Source organism: Schistocerca cancellata, chromosome 8 (genome assembly GCF_023864275.1).
Source record: "Schistocerca cancellata isolate TAMUIC-IGC-003103 chromosome 8, iqSchCanc2.1, whole genome shotgun sequence".
NCBI lineage: Eukaryota > Metazoa > Arthropoda > Insecta > Orthoptera > Acrididae > Schistocerca > Schistocerca cancellata.
The window spans coordinates 426,601,655-426,624,708 of record NC_064633.1 but is presented as its reverse complement, the minus strand read 5'-3'; the positions used below and the strand labels follow the sequence as shown (position 1 = coordinate 426,624,708).

The window sequence follows — 23,054 nt, the reverse complement described above, 5'->3', positions numbered from 1 at the left end:
GATCACGGTTACAAATATCCTTCAACTTTCCCTACAGAAAGAAATCCGGGGACGTCAGATCCGGTGAACGTGCGGGCCATGGCATGGTGCTTCGACGACCAATCCACCTGTCATGGAATATGCTATTCAATACCGCTTCAACCGCACGCGAGCTATGCGCCGTACACCCATCATGTTGGAAGTACATCGCCGTTCTGTCATGCAGTGAAACATCTTGTAGTAACATCGACAGAACATTACTTAGGAAATCAGCATACATTGTACCATGTAGACTGCCATCGAAAAAAAGGGGACCAATTATCCTTCCTCCCGTAACGCTGCAACATACATTAACCCGCCAAGGTCGCTGATGTTCCACTTGTCGCAGCCATCATGGATTTTCCGTTGCCCAGTAGTGCATATTATGCTGGTTTACGTTATCGCTGTTGGTGAATGACGCTTCGTCGCTAAATAGAACGCGTGCAAAAAATCTGTCATCGTCCTGTAATTTCTCTTGTGCCCAGTGGCAGAACTGTACACGACGTTCAAACTGGTGCATATAAATATGGTACGGGTGCAATCGATGTTGATGTAGCATTCTCAACACCGACGGGTTTGAGATTCCCGACTCTCGCGCAAATTGTCTGCTACTGATGTGCGGATTAGCCGCGACAGCAGCTTAAACACCGACTTGGGCATCATCATTTGTTGCAGGTCGTGGTTGACGTTTCACATGTGGCTGAACACTTTCTGTTTACTTAAATAACGTAACTATACGGCGAACAGTCCGGTCACTTGGATGATGTCGTCCAGGATACCGAGCAGCATACGTAGCACACGCCCGTTGGGCATTTTGATCACAATAGCTATACATCAATACGATATCGGTCTTTTCCGCAATTGGTAAACGGTCCATTTTAACACGGGTAATGTATCGCGAAGCAAATACCGTCCGCACTGGCGGAATGTTACGTGATACCACGTATTTATACGTTTGTGACTATTACAGTGCCATCTATCACAAAGCGAAAAAAGTGATCCAACTAAAACATTCATATTTCTTTACGTACTACACGAATATGTAATAAAAAATGGGGGTTCCTATTTGAAAAAAAAACGCTGTTGATATCCGTTTGACCTATGACAGCGCCATCTAGCGGGCCACCATAGCACCATCAGGTTTCCCCCTTCAAGCTAGACGAGTTTCGTTCTTTGTAGTTTTTTCGTTTGATGCTTATTTCGTGAGATATTTGGCCCGGTCACTATCAATGGACCATCCTGTATATACAGGGTGAAAAGTAATTAAACCAACAAACTCTGGGAGGTTGTAGGGGACATAAAAAAATATTTTTCTCTAATGTCATTTTTTCCTATGAGGATTATTTAAACGTACACTGATATGGTTGGTGCGTACTAAGTAACGCACCACAACGGAAAAGCTGCACAGCGGGTTTATCAACAACAACATCCTAATTGCCATATCCCTCATCATACGACCTTTGCTGCTGTGTACCAACGTCTGCATGAGACCGGGTCATTTAGCAGATTACCTGGACAGAGACTCCGTCGCACGGTAAGACGCATGTGGAGCGGGCTCCTTCAATCAGCACTCGTGCAATTGCACGTAACATGGGAACGAATCAGACGAATGTAAGAACAGAGAGCAATTGTTGCGTCCATTTCACTTACAGTGTGTCCACAACCTGGGACCAGTTGATTATCCACCCAGAACACAGTTTTGGCAGTGGTACCTGGAATAGTGTGAAATGCATCCTATATTTCCATCCTCTGTGTTGTTTACCGATGAAGCTAAGTTCGGGCGTGATGGAGTATCCAACATGTACAATTCGCATGTTTGGAGTGAGGATAACCCACATGCCACAGTTACTAGCGTTCATCAAGTGCGGTTCTACGTTGATGTGTGGGTCGGTGTTGTTGTGGACTCTTTAATTGGGACGTATCCGCTACCTAGCCCATTAAAAGGCAGGCACTATTACAATTTTCTCGCCAGAGCATTGCCAAAATTGCTGGAAGACGTCGCGCTCCCTACAAGAGTACGCATGTGGTTCCAAAATGACGGGCCGCCAGCACATTTCAGTCGTCGTGTGCGTCGATTCCTGGACCGACGGTTCCCAGAAACGTGGATTTGCAGAGGTGGTCCTGTACCATGAATTGCTCGATCCCCAGATATGTCCCCTCTGGACTTTTTTGTGAAGGGAGAGATGCGCATCCTCGTTTACGCAAAGCCTGTTGCATCAGAAGAGGACCTGGTTGCCCGGATAATAGCAGCAACAGAAACAATTCAGGATACTCTTGGGGTTTTTGCCCGGGTCAGACAGAACATGATCCGACGGTGCAACCTTTTTTTACGTGTCAATGGAGGCATTTTTGAAAATATCCTGTAATTGAAATTCGGTTGTGTTAATTTGTTGTCTCTTGGTCATTAAAAAATGGAAAAGTGTTTGTTGGTTTAACTAATTTGCCACCAGAGAAATCTTACTCTACCGGTTTAAATACTCCTCATACGAAAAAATGACATTAGGGAAAAACATTTGTTCTGATGTCCCCTACAACCTCCCAGAGTTTGTCGGTTTAAATAGTTTTCATCCACAGACACACACACACACGTGTCATGAGGAAAACATACGCTCTATTCCGAATGGTTTCCTAGTTAGAGCACATTTCATGTACATTGTTATTATTTATTTTCTGTGTTTTTTTAAATATTGTCATTGTGTACAGCGCAGTAGAGTATGTAAAGGAAGTTGAGATGAACAATTTGGTACGCAACAGTTGCGGTCTATCAAGTCGTGAAACTACCTGAAATTGGCCTACCAAAACCAGCTAATCTATGGCTCATTGGCGCTCCACAATCTTTTCAACAGCCTCACGGTTTCTTCGCTCAAACTATTAGTTCTAGAGAGAAAATTAATATGACCATCTTTGTAGGAAATATAATGTAGTTCAATTTTGCACTGTGACACGTTTCCGCTGGAGGGTGTGGCTTTTGACGTATCCAAGTAAAATGTACAAAAATGATATTAAATGTATTCAAATCTTGGAAACCATTCGAAATGGGGCATGTGTCTATACGAAACTTTCTTGTTTAGAGTCACTAATACTATGAACCCTCGTGAACCTTTCCTCCTGACTTATCCTCTGTGTGTGTGTGTGTGTGTGTGTGTGTGTGTGTGTGTGTGTGTGCATTTCTTGTGAAACAAAGCAGTAGCTAAAGCTATGTTGCAAGGGAGGAGCAGAACAGATGACTTACTCTTGAGACGCCTGCCGACGGGGTCGCAGGGCGCCTCGCCCAGAGCGCACTTGAGTTGCCTGGTGAGGTAGCGCTTGTCTGCGAGCGCGTGGTCCAGCTGCTGGTCCGAGACCCTGGGCCTCTGCTGCTGCTGCTGCTGGGCGCCTGCCAGCGAGGCGCTGAGGCACAGCGCGGCGGCAGCCACCAGGGCGAGGCGGAGCGTGCAGCGGGCCATCTGCACACAGCAAGCACCACAGCGTGAGCCCCCAGTACTGGCACATCACATACTTCAGTAACGACAAAATTGCTCAGAAAAATCATAGAGTTATCCATTGTTACGATTAACATCTCGGTAGTATAGCATTTCGTGAATCTTTTTGCGATAATTTTTGTGTCTAGTGTGAGGTTTGCGCCACGCTGGAAAATGGGCAACTTCCAGTTGCCTCCAATAATTGACGTGCAATTGCTCAACCACCTGTCCAGTGAAAATTTACGACAGTATATGTACTTAATGGAGGAAGCAGATAGGCCGAATTAAGTTCATTGGATGAAACATTTGTCACCTCTTAAGTGAGCGCAATGGTCGCTCTAGAGCGCTGCAGGTAGTGTAGAACTGATACCAGACACTCATGTGATGCTCCACTGCTGACGTAATTTGTGGAAGTGAAGTGGTGAGCGTGCAACCAGCGCAGTAATGTGGGTCGACGTGGAGGCGTGACACAATGACAGAAAGGAGCTATGGTATTTGAATGTGCCTTTCACTTCACTGTGAACGAAGCTACGCCAGTTGTTGGTATTGTAATACTTTCATACAATTTTATATACAGTATCTTATATTCCAAGCTAAAATTTATGAAAAGGAATTACACTACTGGCCATTAAATTTGCTACACCACGAAGATGACGTGCTACAGACGCGAAATTTAACCGACAGGAAGAAAATGCTGTGATATGCAAATGATTAGCTTTCCAGACCATTCACACAAGGTTGGCGGCGGTAGCGATGCCTACAACGTGCTGACATGAGGAAAGTTTCCAGCACAAACAGCAGTTGACCGGCGTTGGCTGGTGAAACGTTGTTGTGATGCCTCGTGTAAGGTGAAGAAATGCGTACCATCACGTTTCCTACTTTGATAAAGGTCGGATTGTAGCCTATCGCGATTGCGGTTTATCGTATCGCGACATTGCTTCTCGCGTTGCTCGAGATCCAATGACTGTTAGCAGATTATGGAATCGGTGGGTTCAGGAGGGTAATACGGAACGCCGTGCTGGATCCCAACGGCCTCGTATCACTAGCAGTCGAGATGACAGGCATCTTATCCGCATGGCCGTAACGGATCGTGCAGCCACGTCTCGATCCTTGAGTCAACAGATGGGGACGTTTGCAAGACAACAACCATCTGCACGAACAGTTCGACGACGTTCACAGCAGCACGGACTATCAGCTCGGAGACCGTGGCTGCGGCTACCCTTCACGCTGCATCACAGACAGGAGCGCCTGCGATGGTGTACTCAACGACGAACCTGGGTGCACGAATGCAAAGCGTCATTTTTTCGGATGAATCCAGGTTCTGTTTACAGCATCATGATGGTCGCATTCATGTTTGGCGACATCGCGGTGAACGCACATTGGAAGTGTGTATTCGTCATCGCCATACTGGCGTATCACCCGACGTGATGGTATTGGGTGCCATTGGTTACACGTCTCGGTCACCTCTTGTTCGCATTAACGGCACTTTGAACAGTGGACGTTATATTTAAGATGTGTTACGACCCGTGGCTCTACCCTTCATTCGATCCCTGCGAAACCCTACATTTCAGCATGATAATGAACGACCGCATGTTGGAGGTCCTGTACGGGCCTTTCTGGATACAGAAGATGTTCGACTGCTGCCCTGGCCAGCACATTCTCCAGATCTCTCACCAATTGAAAACGTCTGGTCAATGGTGGCCGACCAACTGGCTCGTCACAATACGCCAGTCACTACTCTTGATGAACCGTGGTAACGTGTTGAAGATGCATCCAAGCTCTGTTTGACTCAATGCCCAGGCGTATCAGAGGTGGTTGTTCTGGGCACTGATTTCTCAGGATCTATGCACCCAAATTGCGTGAAAATGTAATCACATGTCAGTTCTAGTATAATATATTTGTCCAATGAATACCCGTTCATCATCTGCATTTCTTCTTGGTGTAGCATTTTTAATGAACAGTAGTGTACTTTATCTTCGATGTTATAACTGATAAGTACTACCTCTGAATGTACAATTAAAATTAGTTTCCTTAGGAACATTTGAAATTACGAATTATTTAGCACACTGTAAATTTTGGAAGCTAGTGCTGTTTACTATGTTTATTTCTGGATTCATTTATTAAAATATAATGGAAAGTAATAGAAATTCATTTCTCAAGGAATATGGTTATTACCGCGGAGTGAAGGAGTAGTAAGCATGTCTCTGATGTGATCGGACGTATTTTTGTATTTTGGACGAACAATGTCATTTCGGCTATGTTAATGTGAAAATTCAAATGACTGTATGATATACTAAAATGTGACAAAATATATTAACGTAACAATAAAAATTCTCCAACAAGAATCTTAAATTTATTTAGATCAGTTCCACCAGGAGAACATAAAAACCTTCAAGAATCAGAGCCGTAGACAAGAAGAGCTGGAGCCAACCCTACACGAAGAGCTAAGTAAACTAAAAAGTTTATTGTAATCTTACTCCTCTCAAATCTTCCGAAAAGACTTTGCTTATTGTGGACAATAACCCGAATTGGGAAGGAGTGGGGATATTACACAGTGTTATAAAATTCTGCCCGTATATTTTTACACATTCTGTCGCCGGAAAAGTAGCAGATGTATAGCTTAATGGCAAGGGGAATGAAATAGTGAAAATTAAAAATCTAGGGACCAACGTGGTGAGCTTAGGGCTCGAGATGCGATAGTGCTGTCACGTGCTTCCGACACACGGGGGTGTCGTGGTAGACGTGGCAGGCGGCGATTTACCTGTCCCCCGGGGCTGCTGCGTCTTCATTACGGCGGCGTATCGCGTTAAGCCCCGGCCGCGAGCGGAGACGCTGTCGAGGTCGCCTTAATGGAGCCCACACGGCCGCCAGCCACGCCTCGCCCGGTGGCTAAGCGTTTTAATCTCCCGCCGGCCGCCGTTACCCTCACACGAGGCTCAAACTCCCGCTTACACCGCAGCTGCGCCGCTAACGCCGCCTCCACTTTCAAGGCGACTAAGCGCATCACACTGCCAATTAATCAGCATGTTTCTGCGAAGACTATCCCTATCATCCAGGATATTGTGACCCACGACATACTATCGATAAAAACCCGTCAGGACGATAACAGCGCCACCTGGTGAAGAATGACTGCTAGTCAGACACTCACACTGTGCATGTACACTACTGGCCATTAAAATTGCTACACCACGAAGATGACGTGCCACAGACGCGAAATTTAACCGACAGGAAGAAGATGCTGTCATATGCAAATGATTAGCTTTTCAGAGCATTCACACAAGGTGCTGACATAAGAAAAGTTTCCAACAGACTTCTCATACACAATCAGCAGTTGATCGGCGTTGCCTAGTGAAACGTTGTTGTGATGCCTCATGTAATGAGGAGAAAAGCGTACCATCACGTTTCCGATTTTCATAAAGGTCGGATTGTAGCCTATCGCGATTGAGGTTTATCGTATCGCGACATTACTGCTCGCGTTGGTCGAGATCCAATGACTGTTAGCAGATTATGGAATCGGTGGGTTCAGGAGGGTAATACGGAACGCCGTGCTGGATCCCAACGGCCTCGTAACACTAGCAGTCGAGATGACAGGCATCTTATCCGCATGGCTGTATTGGATCGTGCAGCCACGTCTCGATCCCTGAGTCAACAGATGGGGACGTTTGCAAGACATCAACCATCTGCACGAACAGTTCGACGACGTTTGCAGCAACATGGAATATCAGCTCGGAGACCATGGCTGCGTTTACCCTTGACGCTGCGTCACAGACAGGAGCGCCTGCGATGGTGTACTCAACGACGAACCTGGGTGCACTAATGACAAAATGTTATTCTTTCGGATGAATCCAGGTTCTGTTTACAACATAATGATGGTCGCATCCGTCTTTGGCGACATCGCGGTGAATGCACATTGGAAGCGTGTATTCGTCATCGCCATACTGGCGTATCACCCGGCGTGATGGTATGGGGTGCCACTGGCTACACGTCTCGGTCACCTCTTGTTCGCATTGACGGCACTTTGAACAGTGGACGTTACATTTCAGATTTGTTACGACCCGTGGCTATACCCTTAATACGATCCCTGCAAAACCCTACATTTCAGCAGGATAATGCACGACCGCATGTTGCAGGTCCTGTAAGGGCCTTTCTGGATACAGAAAATGTTCGACTGCTGCCCTGGCCAGCATATTCTCCAGATCTCTCACCAACTGAAAACTTCTGGTCAATGGTGGCCGACCAACTGGCTCGTCACAAGACGCCAGTCACTATTCGTGATGAACTGTGGTATCGTGTTGAAGCTGCATGGGCAGCTATACCTGTACACGCCATCCAAGCTCTGTTTGACTCAATGCCCAGGCGTATGAAGGCTGTTATTACGGCCAGAGGTGGTTGTTCTGGGTACTGATTTCTCAGGAACTATGCACCCAAATTGTATGAAATAATCACTTGTAAGTTGTAGTATAATATATTTGTCCAATGAATACCCGTTTATCATCTGCATTTCTTCTTGGTGTAGCAATTTTAATGACCAATATTGTAGTATTAGCGAGCGTGCTGTCCTTATGTAGAGTGGGAAAGGCACTATATCTATCTCACCGAGGGCAGATTGTTATGGCCCGGAGGCTTGGCGCGGGCATTCCGGAAACTGTACAACCTGTCGGCTATTCGAAAAGTGCTTTGGTGAGTGTCTTCAACACGTGGAAAAAACTAAGATGAAAACACGTCCAAACGTCGTGGGGTTGGGCTGCCACCCCTCATTACAGATGTCAAACGTCGTACGCTAGACAGACTGGTAAAACAGGACAGGCGGCCAACTGTGGCGAAACTAAGGTCAGACTTTAACGCTGTGCAGCGAACAAGTATGTCTGAACACACAGTGCACTGAACACGCCTAATGATGGACCTCTGCAGCCGGAGGCCCATGCGTGTACCAATTTTAACGCCACGGCGTCGGCAACTACTACTTAAATGTGCACATGACCATTGGCACTGAACGTTGATGCAGTGGTAGAGTGTTTCATGGTCTGATGAAACCCAATACATTCACTATCATACCGAGCGGAGCGAGCGAATCCCTGTCTTTCAGGGCAGCAACTCCTTGACACTTGTACTGCAGGACGGAGACAAGCTTGCGGCAGCTCCATTATGCTCTGGAGAACATTCACATGGGCAGCCATGAGTCAAGCTGAGCTCGTGCAAGACACCAAGGCCAAGGATTATCGTACACTGGTTGCAGACCACACACATCCCTTCGTGGTGAGCATGTTTTGCGAATGCAGTAGCGTTTCTCAACGAGATAATGTGGAAGTAGGCTGTTTAGGTTTTTATGTTTGTAACGTCACATAGCGCTCTGTATGAAAATCACTGGCTTTGCTGTGTGCAGTCTGTGGCTGGTTTGCATTGTTGGAATATTTGCTATTGTAGTGTTGGGCAGCTGGATGTTAACAGCGCGTAGCATTGCGCAGTTGGGGGTGAGCCGCCAGCAGTGGTGGATGTGGGGAGAGAGATGGCGGAGTTTTGAGAGCGGATGATCTGGACGCGTGTCCATCAGAGACAGTATATATATATATATATATATATATATATATATATATATATATATAATGACTTTTGAACACTATTAAGGCAAATACATTGTTTGTTCTCTATCAAAATCTTTCATTTGCAAAGTATGCCTATCAGTAGTTAGTGCCTTCAGTGGTTAGAATCTTTTGTTTAGCTGGCAATATTGGCGCTCGCTGTATTGCAGTAGTTCGGGTAACGAAGAGTTTTGTGAGGTAAGTGATTCATGAAAGGTATAGGTTATTGTTAGTCAGGGCCATTCTTTTGTAGGGATTATTGAAATTCAGATTGCGTTGCGCTAAAAATATTGTGTTTCAGTTTAGTGTTGATCAGAATAAGTAAAGACAGAAATGTCTGAATACGTTCCGTTCTGCTCAGCTGTTTGAAAATCAAATAACAATTTCTCTAAGGGGACGTTTCAAATGAACCATGTCACAAGGCCAGAGTGTGGTGGAGGTGTTCGAGGGAAATAGGGGCGAGTTCCAATTGATGTGCTGGCACCCATCTCGCCAGATCTGAAACTGATCGAACGCATCAGAGGCGTGACTGAACATGGCGTCAGAACTCATCGTCCTCTCCCCGGATGTGGTACCAACTCCCTCCAGCAACGTACCAATGTTGGCTGTTATACGTGCCAAAGGTGGACATACGGGCTACAAAGTAAGTGGTCACAACGTTCTGGCTGATCTCTGTTTAATTTCAACCCATACCCCGCTATGGCGTGACATACTGTGCCGGTTAAAAGTCGACACGATTAAAGTGATTTAATATGAGCGCAGACAGACTCTAATGAGCCAAAACATTATTACCACGTCATTAATAGCTTCACCCTCGTTGCATCCTACACAAGAAGATCATTTCTAAAATTTACCTAATCCGAAAAACAGTCGACAGCACTACTTCGTATACGTTGCCATTAGAGACGAAGCACAAGGAGGGAAGGATGGGGAAGAAAATCGACCGTGTCCTTTTAAAGGAACCGCCCCGGCATTTTCCTGAAGCGATTTAGGAAAATCACGGGAAACCTAAATCAGGATGGTCGGAAGCAGGTTTGAACCGCCATCCTTCCGAATGAGAGTCCAGTGTGCTATTGTGCCACATCTCTCGGTAGCACTACTTCGAACCATTACCTATGTAGTAAGAACTGTTACATATGCCAGAATGTACCATATCCGTTACATCTTTCACCTCAAGACTTGCTGTTCATATCGAAGAGTACTAAATCCAGTCTCACTTCGTTTCCAAGAAGTGGCAAATCCCGGTAGCCAATCGTTGCTCGTCTTGATAATAATGTCACATACAAATTGGCCGAGATTTTTTTACATGACATTGTACGTTTTAAGGACGTGTCTGACATTTTTTATGTTCGTTGTGAGTTTTTAATGAAATTATGAAGTCTGATTTATCAAATAAATACTGTGATTCGCCAACAGAAACTCCAGAACAACAGTTACCGAACTTAAGGCAATTTTATACCAAAACGTACAAAATTCATTTTTATTTATGCAGTAACAATTAAACAAATAAACATTTAACAGAGATACTTGGCGCAATGTCTCTCGACTTCTGTCTGAATATAACAGGAAAGCTACAAAATATATTCTGATGTTATTGTGGTTGTAAAACATTCTTTGTTTCTCCTGTTAAATTAGATTTTATAGATTTGCACCTTTTGGACATGAACCATTGTTCTCTGAGTGTAACCAGTCTTAGCTAGTATCCCCTTCCTCCAACCTCCACCTCGCCATAAGATGTTCATCCACAATGTTCTGAACTAATAAAATAGACTAAAATGGAATGGCCTATCATGTGACGAGTATTGGCAGCGTCACAGTAACAGTCATTAGCGTGCTCAGCCCCTATATCTCCAAGGAAGTCACACTCGGAAGACCTACACAGAATTTGTTGTGCAGCTGCCAATACCCAGGACAATATATGCCATTATATTTTAGCCTATTTTATCAGTTCGCAGTGATGCACATGTACGCCTTAAGAAGACTCGGTTGTAAGGAAAGTAACACGTAATTCTACCTTTCTTATTTATGTTTTATTTCGATCGGTTTCGGTTCTCGCATTGCAGTTCTCATGACTAAGGTTTGACTTTTCAAATATGTAAACCTTAGTATTTTTCACACTGGAAGCAGGGGGTACAGTCGATATTTTAACACTGACTGCAGCAACTCCGACCTTGTATCCATTATGGATAAAATCGAACATGAAATGCAATTAGAAGGGATATATGGATAGGCAAGATGATGGAACCTGGACCAAGGAATTTCTCAGTTAGAAATTTAGAGACAAGACAGAGACAATTCCATGATGGAAAGTGGGTAGACGGCGTTAGAAAACATGCACCCCCAACATGGGAGCGTATAACTGGCAAAAAAGTATTCATGTGAAAGCCTGGAGGTACGTAAAATGGCTGATGACGATGAACACTCTGATTACCATGATCGGATACGACTATCCCAACTTTAGATGACACCATTTCACTCGGTTTTCATCATATTTTCAATCACCTTTATTTTCCCTAGTCTCGGCCTCTCACGAAATTTGTTGATTTGAAGGATCACGTTAGGCACTGAACCTTTCCTAACGCTGAAAACGTCACATGAAAGAACTCGGTAGTTTGTTTTTGAACGTAGATCATTGGTGAATGAGTAAGCACTTCCGAACTGGACGTGCGCATGAATACGTGTTTTCATTCCGTCATTTTCCTGCACTGTTTTAATCAAGGTTAATCTCGCTTTGTAGTTTGTTGAAAACCATGAAAAGTATAAGCAAGATAAATCGCACCTGGTGTCCTGCAAGTAATTTGCTTGATATATTTTGTTGGGCAAATACATGTGACGTAACTTCATCTGTTAAGTACCGTTTCAGACGACTATGGCATATTTTTACGGGGACGGTATCTGTCTCGTACGAATAATCTAAATTACTCTCTCTAAGTTTGCAGTTTAATATGCACAGGTTGCAGTAGCAAAGTTATTTCAGAATTCATTACATTATTGCATTAAAAACAACAAAATCAGGTAGGTGCTCTGTATTTTCCTGCACTGGCGCTACGTGCAGTGTTTTTCGCAAAAAATGTTTTTTTTTAAAAAAAGCATCAGGAGGAAAGTTCATAGAGTGCAATCTCCAAATACAATGTTAACATTGTATAAATGGAGGTCGCTTCTTTGTTTCTGTAGAAATATAACACGGGGAACAGTTGGCCTTTCTCAGTAAATTGCTTCCGAGTGGAATGACTTTTAAGCTGTAGCGTAACTTGCATGGGTGGAAAGTCATTAGCCTCCCTGTAGCTACAAAGTAACACAGGTCTTTATTTCTTGACAAAGACAAAGCAAGCAGATTCGCAAGTACCATTTAACGACGAGGCAGAAAATTAGATTTTGCCCCTTCAGTCACAAACATATATTCTTCAAACGACGGATCGACGTTCCATAATACCTTCGTTTATTCACCTCGCTGCAAATTTCCAACCGTTTATAGCAAAGCCAGCAAACCAAAGCAGTGCCCTTTCAGCGCAAAATCTCTGCTATAGTCGTCGCGTCCTCTATGAATGGGAAAGCACAGAGACCTATGAAGATAATATTTCCAGAATATCTACATTAACAGCAGTTGCCTAAAGAGTACCGTAGCTGCCACTTTAATAATTTAGAATCGTATTTTCCGCTAAAAGTCTCTGCTGCCGAGTCGGGGGACAGGCGATCTAATTAATTTCTGGCGTGCAGGTCCCGCGGCACTTAGCCGGCGTGTTTGAGCAGCGTCGTCCGTTTACCTGGCAGCAGTTGGTGGCGCCTGAATAATTTGCAGCCCGTTGCTAAGGAAAAGGAGGCTCCAGCAATGCCAACTGCGTCCTCCTCAAATATTCAGCAGCTGTGTGCGGACAAACAACCGCCGTCCACGAAAAACAGCTTCCCCACACCGAAGCTCTCCAAATCTGTGGATCACAGTTTCCGCTTAGAATAACACGCGAGTCTCTCTTGAGAGCATGTGGCTCGCATGCATCTACCAAGACACGAAAGGATGTTCCACAGATTCTTTCTTGGGACATTTTATCTACAAAATCTCTTTTCGTTACAGTGAAGAAATCATAAAATGTAGGATCTTATACGACTAACAATGGGACCTCCCCTGCCGTCATCACCTATTTTGTCGAAATTTGTGATATATGCCGGACTTGGCCGGAAATGAAACTGGCAGAAATGGGAGCTCCTGAGGGTCAAGCGTTTAGAAAAAGTAGGACTTTTGGCAAGATATGAGCCATTTATAGTAGTATTCTTGGTTATAATGAAAATAACCAATGCGAAACGCGTTATTTTTAAATAAAAATGAGATTGAAACCGTAACTGTTTTATTTTCAATATGAGGCATTTGTGTTAGCACTTACCGGGCAGCGGCTGGTGTAGCGGAAAAGTACAGAACGGTAAATGGAAGGTCATACGATAGAGCCATTATACAGGAACCTTTCTTTTTATTTTCAATTTTTACCGTACTTACACTGTAAAAGGACCTTAACAATGCTCAGTCTATTGGAGTTATTAATATTTTCATAAAAGGCATGAGAAAAAAAAAACAAAGCAAAATTTAAGGTTGCAAATAAATTTCCAGGAAAGGAATGTAAGCCATACACGAGATATTCGTATGTAAAATTAGGTACTTTTATTACTTTACAGTTGATGATTTACAAGGGCTGGGATGCTATCCATCATGAAAGCAGGGGGAGCCATAATTGTTCGGCATCTTGCACCGGTTATAAATGCCGGATTTTTATAATTACATAGTTGTTTTAAGGTTTCTATACAAAAACAAACTTGAGTTAAATTCGTAAGAGGTTTTCTCTCATCGTACGGTTTGGTAGAAAACCATGCTTAACGTATCCTTCCGCCAACTACTGGCGATTGGTGATGTACAATGGGATGTATTTTGATGTAGTTTGCTCGGAAAGTGATTTCATTTTCTTTCTGGATGGACTGATTTTACCTGCACCGGGAACCTCTTATTTGCGTGCAGATGCCGAGGGCTGTTCAAAGGTTAAAGTAAAACTAATGGAATATGAAGTCCTGTGTAGTTCGTAACGTTACCATATGTAGGCGAGCAATTCGGCTGCCTAGTACTGGTAGGAGGTAAGGTGAATTTTGCCGGCCGTGGTGGACGAGCGGTTCTAGGCGATTCAGTCGGGAACCGCGCGACTGCTACGTTCGCAGGTTCGAATCCTGTCTCGTGCATGGACGTGTCTGATGTCCTTAGGTTAGTTAGGTTTAAGTAGTTCTAAGTTCTGAGGGACTCATGACCTCCGATGTTAAGTCCCATAGTGCTCAGAGCCATTTTTAAGGTGAATTTGTTGTATGGCTGAACGCTAGCAGACTCAGGGTTCAAGGTGTGCCGCTGCAATTCCGGATAGGTGACTGGCACGGGCGAGTCCAGTTACAAAGGCGAGCAATGTCACTGGCACTAGGTAAGTACCAGAGCTGGGAAATTAGAGGCTTGTAGCTCGCGTGACCTTTGTACAGAAGACGCACGAAAATGGCCGAGTGTCAGAGACGCTGAGAGATGATGTTTTACAGCTCTTTCAGGATCTATAATAATTTGCTATCTAATATTAAAGCAAATCTGAATCATTTGCGATATTAGTAAAATGATGAGTATCTAATATTTTCTGTATCTTGAAAACTGCAGAACTCAATATTTCACAGCAAATAAACATTTTCACAGTGAACCTCTGAATTAACAACTTTCAAACACTTCATGCGAGTTCAACATGCAATATCAGAGATGACAGCATTTCTCTATAGCTATCATCTCTGAAAGCTACATACCTGTATTTTATTTCTTGATTTAAGAAGTTTTTTTTATATATTTTCATTATGCAACTGTTTGCCCGAACTTCATATCTTCCACAGTTACACAGCAAATGAGTAAAGCGTGAATACCTTACATTTTGTCATACTTGTGTATTTACTTAGTGGACAGTTTACTATTTTGCCAGTAACCTTATTCAAACAATTGATAATACAAAACCATGGTAATTTAAGAAGTGGTCAGTCGCATGTGTTAGCTGACACCACCTTTGTAATAGAGTCCCAAAAGATGCTTCTGACAAGCTGGCCTACGTAAATGATTAAACAGTATTCAACAACAATCAGTTTTCATTTATCATGAGCACACTTGTGCAAGCCTGCCTTATGTATTTGTGGACAAATCTTTAGGTACATTTATTGTGATTGGTCCGAGCGTAGCCGTATATTTACAACATTTCTCTGTTTAAATATTGTCGTAATATATTAGTTTAATTTGGGAAGTGGTCAAAATGAGCCACATCATGTCTGTATGACTTAAGAATGATGTATTTTTGTTGGGGATGGCCTACAGCCGAAGGAAAAGCAGACAGTAGTGGAAAACGATGTGAGCAAGTGAAGAATGGGACTTTTTCGAGTGAAGAGCTCGAGGGAGCGATTATGGACACTTTTACCTGAGTTCTGAAAGGAGGAAGACCTACCTGTGGTAATGAGTGGTATTAGATCATGGAGGTGATTGATTCTGGGTGGTGAACAGGCGCTACAATACTTCAACTTCTGAAAGAAGAAATCCAGCAGACCTCCTCTGAATTGCTTGGATGTCTTGCTTCAAACCGACCAGGTACGGATCCCAAACACTCGAGCAGTACTCAAAAATAGGTCGCACCAGCGTCATATATGCGGTCTCCCTTCCAGCTGAACCATTCTTTCCTAAAATTCCTCCAGTAAATAGAAGTCGACCTATCGCCTTCCCTATCACGGTTCTCACATGCTTGTTCCATTTCATATTGCTTTGCAACGTTACGCCCAGATATTTAAACGACTTTGACTGTGTCAAGGAAGACACTAGCAATATTGTATCCGAATATTACAGGTTTTATCTTCTTAATCATCCGCATTAACTTACATTTTTCCACATTTAGGGCTAGCGGCCATTCATCACACCAGGTGCAAAATATGTCTAAGTCGTCTTGTATCTTCCTACAGTCACTCAACTTCGACACCTTACAGTACACCACGACATCATCAGAAAACAACCGCAGATTGATGTCTACCCAGCCCTCCAAATGATGTGTGTTTACAGATAACAACAGCGGCCCTGTCACACTTCCCTGGCTCACTCCTGACGATACCCATGTCCCTGATGAACACTCGCCGTCAAGGAAAATATACTGGGTTCTATTATTTAAGAAATCTTCGACCCTCTCACATATCTGTGAACTTATTCCACATGCTCGTGCCTTCATTAACAGCCGGCAATGGAGCACCATGCTAAATTTTTTATGGAAATCGAGAAAAATGAAATCTGCCTGTTGGCCTTCATCCATAGTTCTCAGTACGTCATGAGAGAAAAGGGCAAGCTGAGTTTCTTACGAGCGATGCTTTCTAAAACCGCATTCGTGGACATAAGCTTGTCAGTGTCAACAAACGTTATTACATTCGAACTGAGAATATTTTCAAGGATTCTGCAGCAAACAGAAGTGAGGGATATAGGTCTGTAATTTCACGAGTCCGTTCTTTTACCCTTCTTACGTACTGCAGTCACCTACGCTTTTTTCCCGTCACTTGCGATTTTGTTCTGGGCAAGAGATCACGATAAATGCAAGCCAGGTAAGTGGCCAATACTGTAGAGTACTCTTCGTGAAATCAGACTAGGATTCCATATGACCTAGTGATTTATTTGCTTTCAAATCGTTCAGTTGTTTCCCAGATAATCTTATTACTATGTCGTCCATACGGCAGTCTGTCCGATGGTCAAGTGACGATACGTCTGAACGATTCTCCTGTCTGAACGATTTCTTGAACGTGAAAATAGAAATTTCCTCTTTCATTTTGCTACCTTCAGCTGCCACACCAGACTTGCCAACAAGGGAGTGAATGGAAGCCTTAGACCCACCTAACCATGCGGAACTAGCCTAGCGGTCTAAGGCGCTGCAGTCATGGACTGTGCAGCTCGTCCCGGTGGAGGTTCGAGTCCTCCCTCGGGCAGGGGTGTGTGTGTTTGTCCTTAGGATAATTTAGGTTAAGTAGTGTGTAGGATTAGGGACTGATGACCTTAGCAGTTAAGTCCCATAAGATTTCACACACATTTGAACACACAGACCCGCCTAACGATTTTACTTAACATTAGAATTCTCTCGAGTTATCTGCCAGATCTTTTGCTAAGGTGTGATGGTGGTAGGTTTTGTATGCTTCGCGCATAGATCTTTTGACAGACGCACGAATCAACTAACCTTCGCTTGTCGTCATTTGTACGTTCCCTTCCTCAGCATCCTGCGAATTTTGTTATTAAATCTTGGTGGGTCTTTTCCATCCTCTACTCATTTACTAGGGACACAGATCTCCACGATTCATTGTCTAAATGAGATGCTGGTAACTGTTTATCTGCTCTTTCTAGTAAAAACTCTCTCCTAGCCTTCTTGACTGATTTATTAACTTTCGTAATCATAGTTGCTATAATGACATCATGATCGCTAATCCCCGTTTCTGTACTGACAAAGTCGATAAGTATGTAGCCAGTGTCGAGGAGTAAAACCGAACTGGGATGCCAAATTAGGCAACAGTGCAGAACTGCATCAAACAACTCCCGAAGTCAAGGAACAGGGCATTCCACCTTTCCTACATGATGACCACTCCAGTTCTTTCCCGGTGACGTACTTGATAACTCCAATCTTTCCCTACTCGTACAGTCCGTTTGTAGACGGCGTCGGCCTCGGCTGTGCTGGCTGAGCGCGAGTGCTTTCCCCTGCTGCTCTGCTCGCAGCACAGCGCAGCGCCTCTGGTCGGTCCCCGGAGATCGGGCCCGCTCGCTCGCGCCCCGCCGGCTGTCCGCGCTCGCCCGCGCGTAGAGATAAACGGAGCCGCGGTACGCTCAGGCGGCGCCATTGTGCGCGGTTAATCCTAATGAGATCTGCCGTCGGCGACGCCTATCTCCGCGTCCGCCACCTTTTGTTGCGCCCACAAGAGCTGTTGCCTCAGCCCGCCACCTCCGCTCTACCGGCAAAACACTGAAGGCCTAATGAGAAGGAGGCGACTGTTTTATTCTCACTAGCGCACCAGTTGGTCCGTCGCACAGCTGAGTGGCCAGCGCAGCGGACTGTTAGGTGGAGGACCCGGGTTCGATTCCCAGCACTGTCAGGGATTTTTCCTTGCTGCGAGGTCTGCGACAAGGCTCGTGATGCCAACTGCGGAACTACTTTACCGAGCAGTGGGTGTGCTGGCCTCACGCCCCTCCATACACCACCCAATGACTCCACTGGCATAGGATGACAGTCGTCGGTCGGTATCGATGAGCGTGCCTGGGCCTATCGATGGAGTTCATATTTACGTTACATCAGTCGCCATACAGAGCAGCCTGTCGCTCCAGTACTAGTTTTAATTCGACCATCAGGTTTCTGAACAGTCTTTACTCGGTTATTTGTGCCTTTTCTAGGAAAAGGAACGACATACTAAACATCAACATCTAGATGTACATCGCTACTTTGCTTGTCCGATGTATCCGATCTTACGCAACGCGTAAAATTAAGTAAGACAGAAATTTTTTTTATATTATTCCAAACAGAAAATGAAATAATTGACGAATTTGGATGAGAAGTAGTAGAAAAATCATATTATGACTAATAATAGTAATGTCACTTAAAAACAAAAAACACCTCGTATTTTTATGTATAATTTTTGTGTATAATTTGTCAGATTCGTGCTGAAAAATAGTTCAAATGGCTCTGAGCACTATGGGAATTAACTTCTGAGGTCTTCAGTCCCCTAGAACTTAGAACTACTTAAACCTAAGTAACCTAAGGACATCACACACAGCCATTCCCAGGGCTGGATTCGAAACTGCGACCGTAGCAGTCGCGCGGTTCCAGATTATAGCGCCTAGAACCGCTCGGTCACCCCGGCCGGCTAAGATTCGTGTTCTTGTTCTTGTTCACACGTTTTCGCTACATTACTTGTATTGTCGGCTCAGTCGAGGTATGACTCATGCAAGTGTGGATTTTGCTTAAAGCCCAAAATACACTCCTAGAAATGGAAAAAAGAACACATTGACACCGGTGTGTCAGACCCACCATACTTGCTCCGGACACTGCGAGAGGGCTGTACAAGCAATGATCACACACGCGGCACAGCGGACACACCAGGAACCGCGGTGTTGGCCGTCGAATGGCGCTAGCTGCGCAGCATTTGTGCACCGCCGCCGTCAGTGTCAGCCAGTTTGCCGTGGCATACGGAGCTCCATCGCAGTCTTTAACACTGGTAGCATGCCGCGACAGCGTGGACGTGAACCGTATGTGCAGTTGACGGACTTTGAGCGAGGTCGTATAGTGGGCATGCGGGAGGCCGGGTGGACGTACCGCCGAATTGCTCAACACGTGGGGCGTGAGGTCTCCACAGTACATCGATGTTGTCGCCAGTGGTCGGCGGAAGGTGCACGTACCCGTCGACCTGGGACCGGACCGCAGCGACGCACGGATGCACGCCAAGACCGTAGGATCCTACGCAGTGCCGTAGGGGACCGCACCGCCACTTCCCAGCAAATTAGGGACACTGTTGCTCCTGGGGTATCGGCGAGGACCATTCGCAACCGTCTCCATGAAGCTGGGCTACGGTCCCGCACACCGTTAGGCCGTCTTCCGCTCACGCCCCAACAACGTGCAGCCCGCCTCCAGTGGTGTCGCGACAGGCGTGAATGGAGGGACGAATGGAGACGTGTCGTCTTCAGCGATGAGAGTCGCTTCTGCCTTGGTGCCAATGATGGTCGTATGCGTGTTTGGCGCCGTGCAGGTGAGCGCCACAATCAGGACTGCATACGACCGAGGCACACAGGGCCAACACCCGGCATCATGGTGTGGGGAGCGATCTCCTACACTGGCCGTACACCACTGGTGATCGTCGAGGGGACACTGAATAGTGCACGGTACATCCAAACCGTCATCGAACCCATCGTTCTACCATTCCTAGACCGGCAAGGGAACTTGCTGTTCCAACAGGACAATGCACGTCCGCATGTATCCCGTGCCACCCAACGTGCTCTAGAAGGTGTAAGTCAACTACCCTGGCCAGCAAGATCTCCGGATCTGTCCCCCATTGAGCATGTTTGGGACTGGATGAAGCGTCGTCTCACGCGGTCTGCACGTCCAGCACGAACGCTGGTCCAACTGAGGCGCCAGGTGGAAATGGCATGGCAAGCCGTTCCACAGGACTACATCCAGCATCTCTACGATCGTCTCCATGGGAGAATAGCAGCCTGCATTGCTGCGAAAGGTGGATATACACTGTACTAGTGCCGACATTGTGCATGCTCTGTTGCCTGTGTCTATGTGCCTGTGGTTCTGTCAGTGTGATCATGTGATGTATCTGACCCCAGGAATGTGTCAATAAAGTTTCCCCTTCCTGGGACAATGAATTCACGGTGTTCTTATTTCAATTTCCAGGAGTGTATATGCATAAAAAGGACTTCGAATTATTCTTTCATAAAAATCAGTCACCTACTTATGACCCTGAGATGTCCATTTTTTTTTGCACCTAGCGCTGACTAGCTTTATCGTTGCATATGAGACACGAAACTGAAACTCCTGCGACGTTTTAAGTTAGTAAGGTAATTAATGTTTTCATGCATCGTAAGGTGATATAATTTCAAACACTAAATACCAACGATAGTGTCGAAACCGTTTCGCTAAAGTGAAAAAAATAGTTAACACAATAGTCTTCGACGAGAGACTTCTGTTCTGGCAACCAACAAAAATCCAACCACATGCAGAAAAAACAGATCTTGGATGAGTAGAAATAGGACGTTCATATTCACAGGACACGTTCATTAGTATGTTCTGCGGAAATGATTAGCATTTCAGTCACCTCAGTTCACCATGCGACCTGTTGCCTAGTAGGCAAGGGTCCACAATGGGCCCTGATAACTTGTTCCATATGCGATGGCATCGACGCGTACAAGGCGCGAACGACGTCCTGTGACATTGCCATCCATGCTGCATTCACCTGATTCAGTAGTGTATCTGTGGTGGTTGGCATTCGGTCACAGCATGCACCTGTTGGTTGAACATACCCCACACATTTTCGGTTGGTAAATTATAGATAGCAGCGATCAGTCGCCCTTATTAAATTTTATTGTGCAGATCTAGATTTCGGCTAGAAGCTAGCCATTCTCAATGTAGTATTATATTCGCTCAATGCATGTAATGCCTGTTGGTCGGGCTTCATCCACAGTTCATTGAATTAGTAGTTCATGAATGGTGGTACAGTCTATTCACTCTTCCTATCAATGAAGCTTTCTAAATGCTTTGTGACTAGTATTGAACTTTGTTTATTTGCTGTTATTACGTATTCGAACTTTGAGAGCGAGGTGCTACATGTGCAGTGTCTGTATATTTACCTGATATTCTGAACTCAACTGTTTCAATTTATGTTTTAATGTTCTTGCTATTGCATTGTTCTGGCCACTTATTTGCTATTTAGATGCACTAGTGTGACTTATACTCCGCGTTCCTTTAATTGTACAATCGCACGATGGAAAACATAACCTTAACCTTCAGCAGTTAGTAACATTTTACAAATTTCTTACTGCACTTCGTATCAAAGCTAGCATTCATTACAACGAATACTATAAATTCCGTTCATTGCTTGATTTTTATCAGATAAGGTAAGTCTTCATGCTCTGTTCTACAGAAGTGTATGTGGTCGACGCATCATATCTTAGTCCTCTTTTCACAGATTGAGGTTCACATATCCATCTGGCTACAAGCCACATTTATTGAACACTTACGTATTTGCCTAGATAAGGTAAGGATTCTTAACATCGTACCCGGTCCTAATTTCGTCCCCCTAGTAAGTTTCGATTTCCATAGCTGGTAATAAATGAATAGCTGCGAGTACATGCTTGAGCTCTGTCCATTGTTTTGTCAAGACTGTTCGTTGTGTAGAGCACTTGTAGCTGGCGTGTACGAAGGGATTCATTTTTTTATGCTGAGGTGAGTTAGTATAGCAGACAAATTAACAGGCTGCAAATCCTGGTGTGAACAATGATTTGTGTTCAAATATTGCGCTGTGCTTCAATCGTGTGTTTCTAGTGTGTAGTTATGGTCAAGGATTTGGCCTGTGTTGGTATTTTGGCCAATATAATGTTCGTAATTTCATCTCCCGTGCCGTTGCTATTTTCGTCCAGGGTACAAAATTTGGAACTGTTATTAAACATTGGTTTTATTTGATGTTTATAAAGATTACTTTACTTTTTTGCTATGGATAAAATCAAGAGGAGAGAAACGGACTCGCTGCAAGAAATGTTTGGTCATTATACTGAACACGCTGTTATCCACACAGACATACACTGGTGAGTCAAAGCATTGTGACCAATTCCCACAGCGATGTTGAATGCCTCCTGGTGCTGTTTCGGGCACGTGACGCAGTAAGGAAAGAATGGAAGTGGAAGAAAGACGAATGGGCAGTCAATACAGAGAAGATAAGGGCCACAAATGCGGAAGTCCACTGATATAAGCGGTTTTGACAAAGGTCACATCGTTGAGGCGCCGCAGCTGGAAAAAAATCTCTGAAACGTAAAGCTGGACGGCTGTTTGCGTACTACTGTCGTGAGCACCTATGTAAAGCGTTGAAGGGTGGGTGAAGTAGCGCAAGGTCGAACGGTACTGGACGTCCATGTCTCATCACAAACAATAAAGGTCGTAGGATCCCCCACTGTGTGATCCAGGGTGGACAGCGATCTGTGGCAGGTCTGACGACAGAGTGCAGTGCTGGTGCGGGCACGAGTTTTTCGGAGCACACTCTTCGAAGGTCATTGTAGGAAATGGAGCTCTACACCATACAACGCTTACGTGTTCGTGTGCTGACCCAGAGACATAGTCAGTTACGATTGCAGTGGGCAAAATGTCACCGCGTTTTCACCTTGCATTAATAGAAACGTGTTGCCTGTTGAATAAATTGCTGAGTCGTGCTACGGCTCGCGTTGGTGCTGTTTGTAGGTTTCCGC

At 44.7% G+C, this 23,054-nt stretch overlaps 1 protein-coding gene across 1 annotated transcript in view; it reads right to left on the bottom strand.

Moving 5' to 3' along the window:
- Positions 1–23,054, bottom strand: part of LOC126094621 (uncharacterized) — a 122,045-nt gene that overhangs the window by 18,407 nt on the left and 80,584 nt on the right. The window contains exon 2 of the mRNA XM_049909102.1: positions 3,251–3,464. Within this exon, the coding sequence (XP_049765059.1) occupies positions 3,251–3,464 (214 nt within the window). The remainder of the gene's footprint in view (positions 1–3,250; positions 3,465–23,054) is intronic.